This window comes from Streptopelia decaocto (assembly GCF_964273445.1).
Source record: "Streptopelia decaocto genome assembly, chromosome: Z".
Classification (NCBI taxonomy): Eukaryota; Metazoa; Chordata; class Aves; order Columbiformes; family Columbidae; genus Streptopelia; species Streptopelia decaocto.
The window spans coordinates 40,854,686-40,868,600 of record NC_138657.1 but is presented as its reverse complement, the minus strand read 5'-3'; the positions used below and the strand labels follow the sequence as shown (position 1 = coordinate 40,868,600).

General features: G+C 43.5%; 1 protein-coding gene across 8 annotated transcripts in view; it reads right to left on the bottom strand.

The window, feature by feature from the left end:
- SHB (SH2 domain containing adaptor protein B) overlaps window positions 1-13,915 on the bottom strand; it is a 153,680-nt gene that overhangs the window by 86,799 nt on the left and 52,966 nt on the right. For 3 of the 8 annotated variants that reach the window (XR_014186283.1, XM_082075442.1, XM_082075440.1), the window contains exon 6: window positions 10,331-10,554. Coding sequence is in view for 7 of the 8 variants with exons in the window: in XM_082075442.1 (XP_081931568.1) it covers window positions 10,371-10,554 (184 nt within the window). In the remaining variant the exon portion in view is untranslated. Of the gene's footprint in view, window positions 1-2,126; window positions 2,162-5,090; window positions 5,570-7,646; window positions 10,555-13,915 lie in introns of those variants that run through there. The other 5 variants (XM_082075438.1, XM_082075444.1, XM_082075443.1 and 2 more) reach the window with 4 other exon arrangements.

The following is a 13,915-nucleotide window of genomic DNA, read 5'->3' as shown; positions in this document are numbered from 1 at the left end:
GGTTGATCCCCTGGTGTTGACCAACCAAGTGGCTTTTGCTAAATGTGAATCCCAGTTTTTAAAGGTTCCACCACCAAGTGCCTTTAGTGTAGTTTTTAGCAAACCATTGTACCTTTCAATTTTCCCAGAGGCTGGTGCATGATATGGAATATGATATACCCACTCAATACCATGTTCTTTGGCCCAATTGTCTATAAGACTGTTTTTGAAATGAGTACCATTGTCTGATTCAATTCTTTCTGGCGTACCGTGTCGCCAAAGGACTTGCTTTTCAAGGCCCAAGATAGTATTTCGGGCTGTAGCATGAGGTACAGCATATGTTTCCAACCATCCAGTGGTTGCTTCCACCATTGTAAGTACATAACGCTTACCTTGACGTGTTTGTGGAAGTGTAATATAATCAATCTGCCAAGCTTCTCCATACTTATACTTTAACCATCGCCCCCCATACCATACAGGCTTTAACCGTTTCGCTTGTTTGATTTCGGCGCAAGTTTCACATTCATGAATAACCTGTGAAATAGTGTCCATAGTTAAATCCACCCCTCGATCGCGAGCCCATTTATATGTTGCATCTCTACCTTGATGCCCTGAAGCACCATGGGCCCACCGAGCTAGGAAAAGTTCACCTTTATGTTGCCAGTCCAAGTCCACCTCAGCTACTTTAATCTTAGCAGCTTGATCCGCTTGTTGGTTGTTTAGATGTTCCTCGGTGGCTCGACTTTTAGGCACATGAGCATCTACATGACGAACTTTCACAGGCAGGCTCTCTAGCCGAGCAGCAATGTCTTGCCACAGTGTGGCAGCCCAAATGGGTTTACCTCTACACTGCCAGTTGCTTTTCTTCCATTGCTGTAGCCACCCCCACAAGGCATTTGCTACCATCCATGAGTCAGTATAGAGATAAAGTATGGGCCACTTCTCTCGTTCAGCAATGTCCAAAGCCAGCTGGATGGCTTTCACTTCTGCAAACTGACTAGATTCACCTTGTCCTTCAGTGGCTTCTGTAACTTGTCGTGTGGGACTCCACACAGCAGCTTTCCATCTTCGATGTTTTCCTACAAGACGACAGGATCCATCTGTGAACAGTGCATACTGCTTATCAGTCTCTGAAAGAGTATTATACGGTGGTGCTTCTTCAGCACGTTTTACTTCCTCCTCATCTGGAGACATCCCAAAGACTTTGCTTTCTGGCCAGTCTGTAATCACTTCTAAGATCCCCGGGCGATTGGGATTTCCAATTCGAGCTCGTTGCGTGATCAATGCAATCCACTTACTCCACGTAACTTCGGTTGCATGATGTGGAGAGGGAACCGTCCCTTTGAACATCCAGCTCAGCACCGGCAGTCGAGGTGCTAGGAGGAGCTGTGCTTCAGTACCGATCACTTCAGAAGCAGCTCGAACTCCTTCGTATGCTGCTAGTATCTCTTTTTCAGTTGGAGTATAGTTGGCCTCAGATCCTTTGTATCCTCGACTCCAAAAACCTAAGGGTCGACCTCGGGTTTCTCCTGGTGCTTTCTGCCAGAGGCTCCAGGTAAGTCCATTATCTCCGGCTGCGGTGTAGAGCACATTTTTAACATCTAGTCCAGTCCGAACTGGTCCAAGGGCCACCGCATGAGTTATCTCACGCTTAATTTGTTCAAAGGCTTGTCGTTGTTCAGGGCCCCACTCAAATTGGTTCTTTTTACGAGTCACTCGATACAGAGGGCTCACAATGTGGCTGTAGTCAGGGATATGCATTCTCCAAAAACCTACAACGCCCAAGAAAGTCTGTGTCTCTTTTTATTAGTAGGTGGAGACATTGCTGCAATTTTGTTGATCACATCCATTGGGATCTGACGACGGCCATCTTGCCATTTTATTCCTAAAAACTGGATCTCTCGTGCAGGTCCCTTGACCTTGCTTCGTTTTATGGCAAAACCAGCATCCAAAAGAATCTGAATTATTCTCTCACCTTTCTCGAAGACTTCTTTCGCTGTGTCGCCCCATACGATGATGTCATCAATATATTGCAAGTGTTCTGGAGCTTTACCTTGCTCCAGCGTGGTCTGGATCAGTCCATGGCAGATGGTAGGACTGTGTTTCCACCCCTGGGGCAAGCGATTCCACGTGTACTGAATGCCTCTCCAGGTGAAAGCAAACTGCGGCCTGCACTCTGCTGCTACAGGAATAGAGAAAAATGAATTAGCAATATCAATTGTAGCATACCACTTAGCTGCCTTTGACTCCAGTTCAAATTGCAGTTCTAGCATGTCAGGCACAGCAGCACTCAGTGGGGGCGTAACTTCATTCAGGCCACGATAGTCCACAGTTAGTCTCCACTCATCACTAGACTTACGCACTGGCCAGATTGGGCTGTTTAAAGGTGAGCGAGTCTTACTGATCACAACCTGGCTTTCCAATTGACGGATCAACTTCTGAATAGGAATCAAAGAGTCGCGGTTGGTGCGATATTGCCGGCGATGCACCGTCGTGGTAGCAATTGGCACCTGCTGATCGTCAACCATCAGCAGTCCTACAACAGAAGGATCATCTGAAAGACCAGGCAAATCAGACAGCTGTTCAATTTTCTCAGTGTCCACAGCTGCTATACCAAATGCCCACCTATACCCTCTTGGGTCCTTAAAATACCCTCTCTTGAGGTAGTCTATGCCAAGGATGCACGGAGCATCTGGTCCAGTCACAATGGGATGCTTTTGCCAGTTTTTTCCAGTTAGGCTCATTTCAGCCTCTACAACAGCCAGTTCCTGGGATCCCCCAGTCACTCCAACAATATTGATGGATTGCGTTCCTTTACAATTAGAAGGAATTATTGTGCACTGAGCACCAGTGTCCACTAAAGCTTTGTACTCCTGGGGGTGTGTTGTACCAGGCCATCGTATTTGTACAGTCCAATAAACTCTGTTATCCCTTTCCTCCACCTGGTTGGAGGCAGGGCACCTCTAATTTCTGTTTTGCACAGTCTCTGGGTGTGAATTAGAGGTTCCTTCAAGAGCATCAGAATCTCTTCTGCTCCTTTTGTAAACTGGAGCAGCCACCTTCCTAGGAGTTTTTCCTTTGATCTCACGTACTCGTTCTTGAAGTTCTGAGGTAGGTCTTCCATGCCACTTATTCATGTTTTCTCCCTGCTCATGTAGGAAGAACCACAGTGAACCTCTTTTTGTGGGCTGCCTCTGTCCTCTCTCTCGAGACTGGAAACGCCTTTTCCTAACAGCTGAAACATAGGTTTGTGCAGGTCGTGAATGGTATGTGTCTTCTCTGAGTTCTTTGATTTCTTGCAATAGCTTTTCAAATCGGTCATCAGATTTTTCACACAGTTTCTCCACAGCAGAGACATAAGCCCGTAGAGAACCAGCAAGGCTGTCCTCAAAGTTCCGGAGCTGCTCAATCACTTCAGTAATATCTTGTATACCTCGTGATGACCAGACCATTCCTGCCAATGACTTAGCATATGCAGGTGGTGCACTTTGTACAAATCTGCGCCACAGAGGTCGTGTACAATTGATTCTATCTGGGTCTGTCCCCTCTTGGCTGTTTGGTCCAAAATAAATGATCTCTCACACAGCTAATTCTCTCAGGAACTGAATACCTCTCTCCATAGTATTCCAGTTCCCTAACTTGGATATACAATCTTCCTTGTAGGGAAATCTTACTTTCATAGCTGCCAGGAGTCGGGTCCAGAGAGTAGTGGCATTAGACTCTCTTGAAATTGCCCTATCAATGGTGGAATCTCTTGACAGAGATCCCAGCTGCCTGGCTTCACCACCTTCCAATTCAATTGTTCCTGCCCCATTGTCCCAGCATCGGAGCAGCCAGGTTAAAATATTCTCGCCTTCACGACGACTAAAGTCTTTTCGCAGATCTCTCAGCTCACCTGGAGAGAAGGACCGAGTGGTGGTCACTTCATCTCCTCCCTGTCCTGATGATGATGCCCCTTGGGTTGATGTTGGCCCTGTGCCATCATCTGCTGCACGGGTAGTCTTTCTAGTGACTTTCTTACAACCGGCAACTGATGCTGATATGGGTTTACCATCATTTGATTCATTTCCACAGTCTGAATGACTGTCACAGTGGTTACTGTGGTTACAGCAGCAACAGTGCCCAGTGTGTGAAGAAAGGGGGGCTGCCTTAGCCTGTGAGGCTGGAGAAGTAACGTTATCAGCATCGGCCTTGGGCTGCATAGGAGCCGTACCTTCAGCCGGCGAAGTGGCAGCAGCTGCAGCTTTTGCTGTTTTGCTCTTTCTCGAGCGGCTGGGAGAGCTTTTTGCTAAAGCTTCCGAAGACGCACCGCAAATCTCAGGACAACAAAGAGACACAAACCTCCTGTTGAACGCCATTTCTCTTAACAGAAGGACAAACTGACACACATTCAGCAAACCAGATAATACCATAACAGTTCTGTCAAAACTCCAAGGATATTCAAAATTCTCTAAAACATTTGCGAACTCTCCTAGCGAAAAGACAAAAGTATTGTTAGTCAGCCTTTCTAAAGATTCGCTCGACCAATTAGCAAACACAGAGCCGTTCTGCTCTTTAATCTCTCCTGGAGGCTTTTCAAGGTAAAGCAGAAGCGAGTAGAAGTTAATTAGCGGCTGCAGTACAATGAAATAAACCAGTGAGAAACCACACAGTATCATCATGATCATTGTCCAGTTCCTTGTTGTTATATAATGAATACTTCGATTTAAAAAGAAAGCCCAACACAGATATGGAATCAGTAAGCACAATGTAGAAAACAACTGATACAACTTATGCCATAACATCTTTAAATCAGAGTAATTCACTTTGCCTTAATACCACTAAATAATGTCCGAAGCAAACAGACGCGCAAGTATCACAACTCTATGAGTTGGCACCGTGCCAAGAAAACTGAAAGGTACGTTAGAACAGCAGAAAAGCCAAAAATCTTGAAAATTACCCCTTTCTCATGCCCCACGTTGGGCGCCAAATTATCTGTCGAGGGTTAAGATTGCGGGGTGACAATAAAACCCTGGCAGATGTATTGTTAACCTCCTCTCCCGCCCCACTTCCCCCTTTTTGCCCCTCCCTCTCCCCCCTTCCCACTCAGGACAGGCGATCGGGAGGGAAAGAAGGACAGAGAGAAGAGAGTTGGAAAAATTAAAGATGTTTTACTAATGCTACTAATAAGAATAGAGAAAATAATACAAAATATACAAAACCAATCTTGAAAGTCTCAGCAACTGCAGAGCCGGCATCCAAAGTCCTGGATTAGACTCTGCAACCAAGCGGAGCTGGATTCAGTCTCTCACTAGGCCTCAGTTCTCAGGGATGGCCAGTAAGATCCTCTCCTAAGGTCGGCCATAAGCAGAAGGGAAAAGGGAAGAGATCCTCATGGTCTCCCACTTTTATATGAAGTATTCACGTGAATGGAATGTTATACACAGTTGGTCAGTTTCTTGGTCACTTGTTTCTCGTCGCCCCTCTCGCGAGATGTCCATCCATGCTTATCAATATGTTTGCATTCCATTGCTAGGTTTACCAAAACATGTGTCTGGTTCTCCAGGAAAATGCAGTTAATATGAAGGCTTTAGCTGACAGGCAAAATTCACTGAAAGAGAAACTTGTTTTTTAGCAAAACCAGGACACTCCTGAAAAAACTCTTGGACTACAAGCATTGTACACTTTGACTTTTAGCTGACAGGTAAACAGTCCATTTCTTGTGGCAAAATGGCTTGACTTAAAACAGGGGAGATGTTGATATCAGTCCCTCAAAATTACTTCCCCAAATGGTATAGCTGGCAGTAGGAAATTTGAGATTTTTCTGTAACTTGATAATGCTGTAGGCTATGCTGTAGTAATTGCAGTGACCCCAGCAATAGAAGTCCATGATAGAAATTCCACATCAGCTTTGCATATAGGTAGCCATTGAGGGCCCTGTGTGCCATGCAGGACAGTACCAGGACCAAGGAAGGCTCTGATAGTCTGGCATAGAATGCAACATTTGTTTTTCCTATGCTACTGCTGCAGGTGTCAACACTTAACTGTTACCTGTATCCAATGCAATATCACAGTAATACCAATCTCCAAACCAGGCTTAGAAAGAAAATTGATCCCTTCAAAGTTGCTCTTAAGCTGCTGTATTGTGTCTTGGAACTGTCAGCAGCAATACATACAATCCAGGTACCCTGAAAGACACTTGAGAAAGCATGGGCAATGTCTGGATGGATCTTGCCATTGAACTAACTAGAAGGTCCAGAGCACTGAGGCCAACACAGCAACTCTGAGTTGTGGGTACACATTTCTCAGAGAAACCTCATGGTCTGAAACAGGCAATAACATGGTGCAGAAAATGATCATCCCTTGTACCCTATAAACATCCTTTTTCAGCAGAACTTCCATTTGCTTCATTTCAGACCAACAACGTTGTTCAGCTGCTGCCATTTCCTTCCTTTTTTCTTCTCTTCTTACTGGGGACTCCAGCAAGAATTAATAAAAGGATGCAATTAGCAGTGTTTTATGTGGGATCATTGCAGATCATTGAAAATGAAAAAATTATGAAAAACAGTTGACTGTCCACTGTTAATTTCCTTTTCCCCTTACTCAGACCAGGAGTACGGACAGGCATTTTTCATTTCTGTTTTGTTTTCCCCCCTCACCAAGGAGCTCACATAGCCATGTTTTGTTATCTATCTATCTATCTATCTATCTATCTATCTATCTATCTATTTAAACAAGAGTTAAGAACTTGCTTGTTCTGCTCAGGCACCACCATAGGCAGAACCTGTGGACAGCATGAATAACTTACAGCAGCATAGGACTGATAGAGTACCCCAGAGTGTAGCTTAGCAGTGCAGCAGGGTGGAATATGGAATCAGAGCCTGTATTTGCAGCCTCCACCAACATTACCACACAGTGTTTGTGTTGCCAATTTGTGTCATGACAGCAAGGGAAAGGGCAAATCCTGAACCCCACTGGGATGGTGAGGAACAGCACATAAATATGTCATCCTCCAAGCCACAAACCGTTTTCCTCAGAGCATAGACTCAGGCCGTGTTCTTTGAGAAGCTGGAAATGTGTGGTTTGTACCTTTGTACTTAAGAGAGCCCTGCACTTTGCATTCTGGCTCTAAAGACTTGATTTCAGAGTCAGAGAATAAGCTACTATCAAGTTCAGAACCCACAGGGATGACTATACTTCCACAAACCCTAATGATTTTTCCAAATATGGAAAGAGCTGTGAGATGTAATCTTGGCCACTAAAACTCTCCTACCCATCATACAGATGTTCACAGCTCAAGGACTTTCACCACACTGTGAAGTACTCATCAAAATAGAAGCCTAATCAACACCTCTTACAAAGCCTGCAAAAAGTGATTAACCAGTGCTATGCTGTAAACAGCAATAACTGGATTCCTTGAGCACCTCAAGCAATTGGACAGCAACATCATTCACACACTCACCTGTGGTGTTTTGGCACAGCCGCTGCAAAAGTGCACATTGGCAAAAAAATTACTCAGGGCAGAACTGAGGTGATTTTCCAGACTCCAAACAAGATCATAGCCTAGTGATTACTTTCACTACACAGTTAAGACACATAAACAAGTTGTTCTGAAAGGCTGCTTCAAGCATTAGCTGTTCAAGACAGTCCGAATACACATTGACAATTAGAGGAAAAAAAGGGAGAGGTTTATATTTTTTTTTTAAATATACTTTTAATGTGCTATATAGGCATGATCGTTATGAGATCTTCCACCATATACACAGCACTACACAATGCAACATACCACATTTTCACTGTACATTAAGAAGTCTGGGAAAAATATTCCTTCACTGGAAAATATAATACAATCACTTAAATAAAGACAACATTACAGTGCAAACAAAATCCTGGTTTTATTTATTCTGCAATTACTTTCTAAAAGTCTTTTTTAAAAATGAATCAAAAAAACCACCCACAGACAACTCGCATGTTCTGAGATGATCTCTTCTTGATGAAACAAGAACCCTGATATGATCCTTGAAGCTGTAATAAACTCCATACACATTTGTATGATGCATATCAACCTCATTTTTATGAAGCATGGGATTCCAACCCAAAATCTGAAGACAGCAACAAAGCGGCATCTCCGGGCTTCAGCTAACTTTTGATCAGGCACATGACAAGAAAGATTCAGTACAAAAGTCATCCCCATGAGCTAAAGACAATATGCTTAAGAAACCTGGAAAGGCCTTGGTAAATGATGCTGTTGGTTTCTACTGGTAATTGCTGTTAGAGACAGTAGGGGCTCACTTTTCCATTGCAGGAGAAGAAAAAACAGGCCATGGAACAGCAACACTGCCAGATTGCCAAAAATGCACTTCAACACACAAAAGAAGCCATATGACCTATTTCCGTCCCAAGGGGCATGATGGAGTTGTCGTCAGCAACGACCCAGACAGCAGCAGATGCAATCTGATTCCCAATCTCTGCAAGCTCTGCCACCTTCAGGAACTCCTACTCTGGTGAGAAAAGAACTGAGAAGTGTCTGTATGCTCTTGCCAATTGGGTGATGTCAAAAGGAGAATGAAAAGTTCTGCAAAGACTTAAGAGAAATAAAAAGTGCATGTAGGTGAGTACATTAAAAAGGGTATGATTTGTTTCACTTGGAGAGGAGTGTTGTCTTTGTACTCCGTTGTGCCACCCAGTAAGAACCTATTCTAATGTAGCTTCAAATTCTGGATTAGATAAGGACAGTTTAACCCCCTCGGTTGCTGCACAGAGCGACACGGAGCTCCTCACACATATGTGATCCTCTCCTGTTCAAACTGTGTTTGATGTCATATAATGAACAAAGCAGGCTTAAACGGAATCAGAACATTAATCACCAATGACATTATATGGGACATCCTTGAGGTTCTTATCAGATTACACAATACGATGAATCACTACTTTTACAGGCAGTAAGTGGTTATTCTGTTAAAATTTTTCAGCTTTGCAATCATAAAAGGCATTAGCAGGTAAGAAAGCTGAATTAAACAATACACAATTTCAGAGTCCTGTTGAAGTCTGTAAAATAAAAAACTGCATAGAACCAGTTTGCTACTGCAACAGCTGATGGGTTAATGCACAATATTCTAGACATAGACGGGAGATGGCAGAAAGTGCGGACTATCAGGCTATTGATCCCCAGTTCCAATTTCTGCACAATTATATTTTTTTCACTTATCCCATTCAATAAGCACACAGAACATGGTAGAAAATATCTCTCAAGCAGATGGGCACTGAGTTGGCAGGACTAACATACAGAGAAGCTTCTGCAGAGCTTCTGACTGAGAATGGTTGAAACACAGCAGGAGGCTTCTGCTGATGGTGAAAATGAACACTGTGCAAAAGGTAGATCTCAAGTGATCATGTTTTAAGAATGCCTTGGTACCCCGGAAAAACAAATTCTGTTCTGTTACATACTGCAGTTCTCATTTACACAGCTGCAAGGGCGACCTTGTGGAAAGCCAGCATGACATACACTTGTTAGTTTGCTACCTCAGTAGGACAACCATTTGATCCAGATGAATGAGCAAGTGAAGATTTTGCCTACTAAAGCTTTATAAAAGCCTTAGACCACTCGCATACATAAATACTAACACACGTATTAAAATGACTCATTCTCAACTAATTAAAACATTATGGTATAACTACTCCAAACAGAATTAGCTGCCTGCATCTATGAATGAAACTTGAAAATGAAGACAGTAACCCTTAAGAGATTATTGTACCAAAAAGGATAAAAACTTACAACAAACTACTTTTAAATTACATCCCCTGTTCATAAATAATTGACCATGATTTGCTCTCACAAAATGATTTTAAGATTCTGTGCCTGATAGGAGTTCAATATTTGACTACCTTAAGAAACTGTATTAAAATATCCCCAAACCCACCAAACTAAGTGACCAGCACCACAAGGACTCATGTGCTAAGCAGCACCTTCTAAGTTCCACCAAGAACACCCTAGAGTCCTTCAGAGTCAGGTTACTCTTTCACATTGAGAAGTTTCCCAGGGTAGCAAGAGAATCAAAGTTGCTGGTGTTTTACAGCTGAGAAGAACTTATTGATTCTTCTCACAACATGGATGAAGAACTTCCATTGGGAAGTACTTTCAACGACAGAGAAGCTCCATGAAGTTTATCTGTTATTCTTGCACTAAAATAAGATTTCTTTCTCTTATGTAGAAGCATAGCTCTAGAGGCATGCTGCAGCATTAGAGTACCATACACACAGTCCCATACACAACTCTGCAGAGTGCCCATGTTCCCAAGACTAAAGCCTGCCACTCTCTGTCTCACTCAAGCACTGAACATTCCAGCAATGAATTCTGTGCAGCCCAGCTTACCTCTCACCTCCCATCCACAGGAAGGGGTGAGACTAGGTTATTAGAGGGTCCGCACAGCCACAGGGTAGAGCAGTGACAAGTGTTCTGCTCCTTTGATAGGCAGCTTTTTTGTAGTGTAGTAGTGGATGACTTCAGGAACACTGTCAAAGGGAGGGCTGTTCTGACCCAGGATGTATTTCTCTTTGGTTTTCATCAGTTTCATGTGCATAAAACCTTGACTGCTCCTGCAAGGAAAGCAAAGTGTTAGTTCATGCTTGTGCATAGGGAACGAGGAAGGAGCACCACAACAGGCCCTCCTTTATGATGTAGGGGCATGTAGGAGAACAAAATGTATGCATTTGCTAAGTGACTGGCCAAGACAGTGGCCAGACTCTGACAGACAGTGACTGCTAGCTGCAAACCCCCATGGACAGTCCAGTATAATGGCAGCTTAAGCTAGTATTTTGTTTTTACAACCTGTGCTGCCTGGATCCAAGCGCAAGCCTGACAAGACAATTACCACGGAATTGATCCAGAGAAGTGCCAGAGGACAACCCCTTTCCTGTCCCACCCCTACAGTTTTTTCCTGTGAACATCTGCTTTTCATTACAGCTCATCATTACTTCTGGACCAAAAGTTATCATTGGTTTTGATCTGTTAGAGGCCTGAGGTTCTCTCCGTAGACACATAGGCTGGCCATGAACCTCAGATATGGCAAGGCCTGTCCTGTGTTGACCTCACGACAGACCACACCCATCCCAACCTTGCAGCAGCTGCGCAGAACATGGGTATGTACAGAACCTGGTGCCTTCAGCTGGGAAAACTTCCTTAGATGAGCCTGTTCCCAAGATAATTGGCATAAAGAATTTCACTTCCACACCACTGGGCAAACGCTGCTATCCTGCAGCCTTTCTCCAGGCAGAAACCAGTCTGTAACTTCCATACCAGAAGAATTCAATTCCTATATGACTTGCCTGCACAGCACACTGCCTCTTTGAGGGGTCATGATTACACAGGGGAGAGTGGCACGGTAACTACCTTGTTTGCTCCTGCAAAAGCAACCCATCTAACATAATGCCACTCTGGTGGATAGCATCAATATATGACATAGTATAGGAGGTGGTAGAGCTGACCTCATACCTTCCCATGGGTGACCCTTCAGTGTCTGCTGTCTTTAGCATGTAATACAGGCTATTTTAAGAGTGTAGAGTTTAGCCAGGACAAAACAAGAGCAGAGGACAGCTCCTACATTTCAAGAAGTTAAATGAGGCCCAGAGCGTTCTTGCAGCTTGCTTCATGTCCTGCTCCCTAACTTTATGACTCCACACCATAGTTTCTTCCACCTGTGTCCAGGGACAAATACCATAGTGTTAAAACTGGGGTTGGCCTATGTCAACAAGGAAATCCAGTTTAAGATGACACAGAAAGCTAGAGCAGGAAAACAAATCATGCTATGTTAAAAGCAGCTTCTCTAAAATCTGCCACTTTTTAGTTAGGAGGTACAGTGTTCCTTCTGGAAGTGCTTGTAGCACAATCAATCTCATATCTTTCAGATGTGTTCAACAATTCTCTGATAAGACACCCTTTCTGGTGAGCAGAAATCACTGCAGACACTATAGTTATAGCTATACACACTTAAAATCTTTCTTTAAATACCAGTTTCTTAGGCAAAAAATCTCTTTCAAATCATAATTGCTCTCTAAATAACTTCCCTTTAACAAGGGAGGCATCTATAAATACTTTATTATGAGGACAGATGTACTGTTCCCCTCCTTCAGTTCACTACACATCTGCTTTTCTACAAAATGCTTTAAAATTGTGCAGATAAATTAATGAAATGACAGGTGCGTGCTAATTCCAGGAGTACAGCAAGAACTGGAGAACAATCTGCCAACTGTACTTTCATGCAGAAAGGGCAAGCACACATGCCCTTTTTGAAACAGAAAAAGCCCACATATAATGTAAACTAATTGCTACAAGGCATGTATTCATGGCAGACAGCTGTGCTTCCTTAATAAGGACCTGTGTACGCACTTAGGTTTGAGTAGTACATAGTCACTGAGCTTGCAGTATATGAAGCCTATGGCTATCAGAATTACACAAGCAAACAAAAAGCATCTCCTTTATGTCATGACAGGTCAGCCTTTTGGGAGGCCACACTGTTCCTGAAGCTGAGTGAAAAAAAAAAAGTAGCCTAGAAGATATGGATAGTAGCCTAATGGGATTCAACCAAGGCAAATAGCTTCTGCCCTTGGGATGGAATAAACCCAGCTAGCAGTGCAAGCTGGGGCATGACTGGTCAGAAAAGCAATTATGGTGGACAGGACACAGAACATGATTCAACAGTCTGCCCATGAAGTCCTACTGCACCCTGGGCTGTGTAGTAAAGGTGCAGACAGCTGCTTGAAGAAAGTGACTGCTTCCTCTACAGACAACTGGTGAGGCTGCATCTGTATCTGCAACTGGTGTGAGGGTCCCCCATCAAAAAAAGAGAAGCCAACACTGTTGTTGTTGTTATTGCTTATTTGTTTTTCTTTCACTGTTCCATTAAACTGTTCTTATTCCAACCCACAAATTTTACTTTTTGTTTCCTGATTCTCCTCCCATCCCACTGGGAGCAAGGAAGAGGTAGGTAAGCAACATGTGGTTCTCGTTGCTGGTTGAGGGCAGGGGCTAAGCCACATCACCTACTTATATCCTAGTGATCAGAATGGAAATTAGCCGCCTGCTAGTGACATCAGGCAGCAACTTAAGTCTATAACTGAATGTTTCGGGGGCTTGGTTTTTTTATGTCAACAGAAGTAATTTTACTTTCAGCAGCGGGATCAACACCATGAACTAGGTTACACATATCCTCAGTCCAGTCTGAGGAGGGGATTGCTGGTTGCCATTGTATCTGTGGTTAACTCTGTCAACTACCCCATGCAATACCTTGTTTAAGTACTTCTATACAAGCCAAACATCTGTCCTGGTGAAAATGGGAGATGAAAGAGGGTGTCTTATATAAACATCACTCAAAGATGAAGCACTAGGAACAGTACAAAGCCACCTAAACACTAGCTGCACCACTTGTAGACTTCCTAGCCTGTTCACTGAATTTGACAAAACTATGAAAGAATACTTGGCTTGAAATCTCTCCTACCATCACACATGGGAAGACATAGGACTGCTTAAGCTAGAAACCCATTGGGACACAAAGTACATTAAGAATAGAATCACCTGATAAAATAGTCTAGGTTGGAAAGGGGCTTTAAAGGTCATCTTGTCCAACACTCCTACAATAAGCAGGGACAAACTCAACTAGATCAGGTTGCTCAAAGCCCTATCCAGCCTGACCTTGAAGATTTCCAGGGATGGGGCATCCACAGCCTCTCAGGGTAACCTGGGCCAGCGTTTAACCACTCCCATAATAAAAAAGTTCTTCCTTGCATATAGTCCGAATCTACCCTCTTTTAGTTTAAAACCATTACCCCTTGTCCTATTGTAACAGGCTCTACTAAAAAGTCTGTCCCCATCTTTCTTACAAGTCCCCTTTACGTATTGCAACACCGCAATAAGGTCACCCTGGTGCCTTATCTTCTTCAGGCTGAACAATTCTAACTCTTG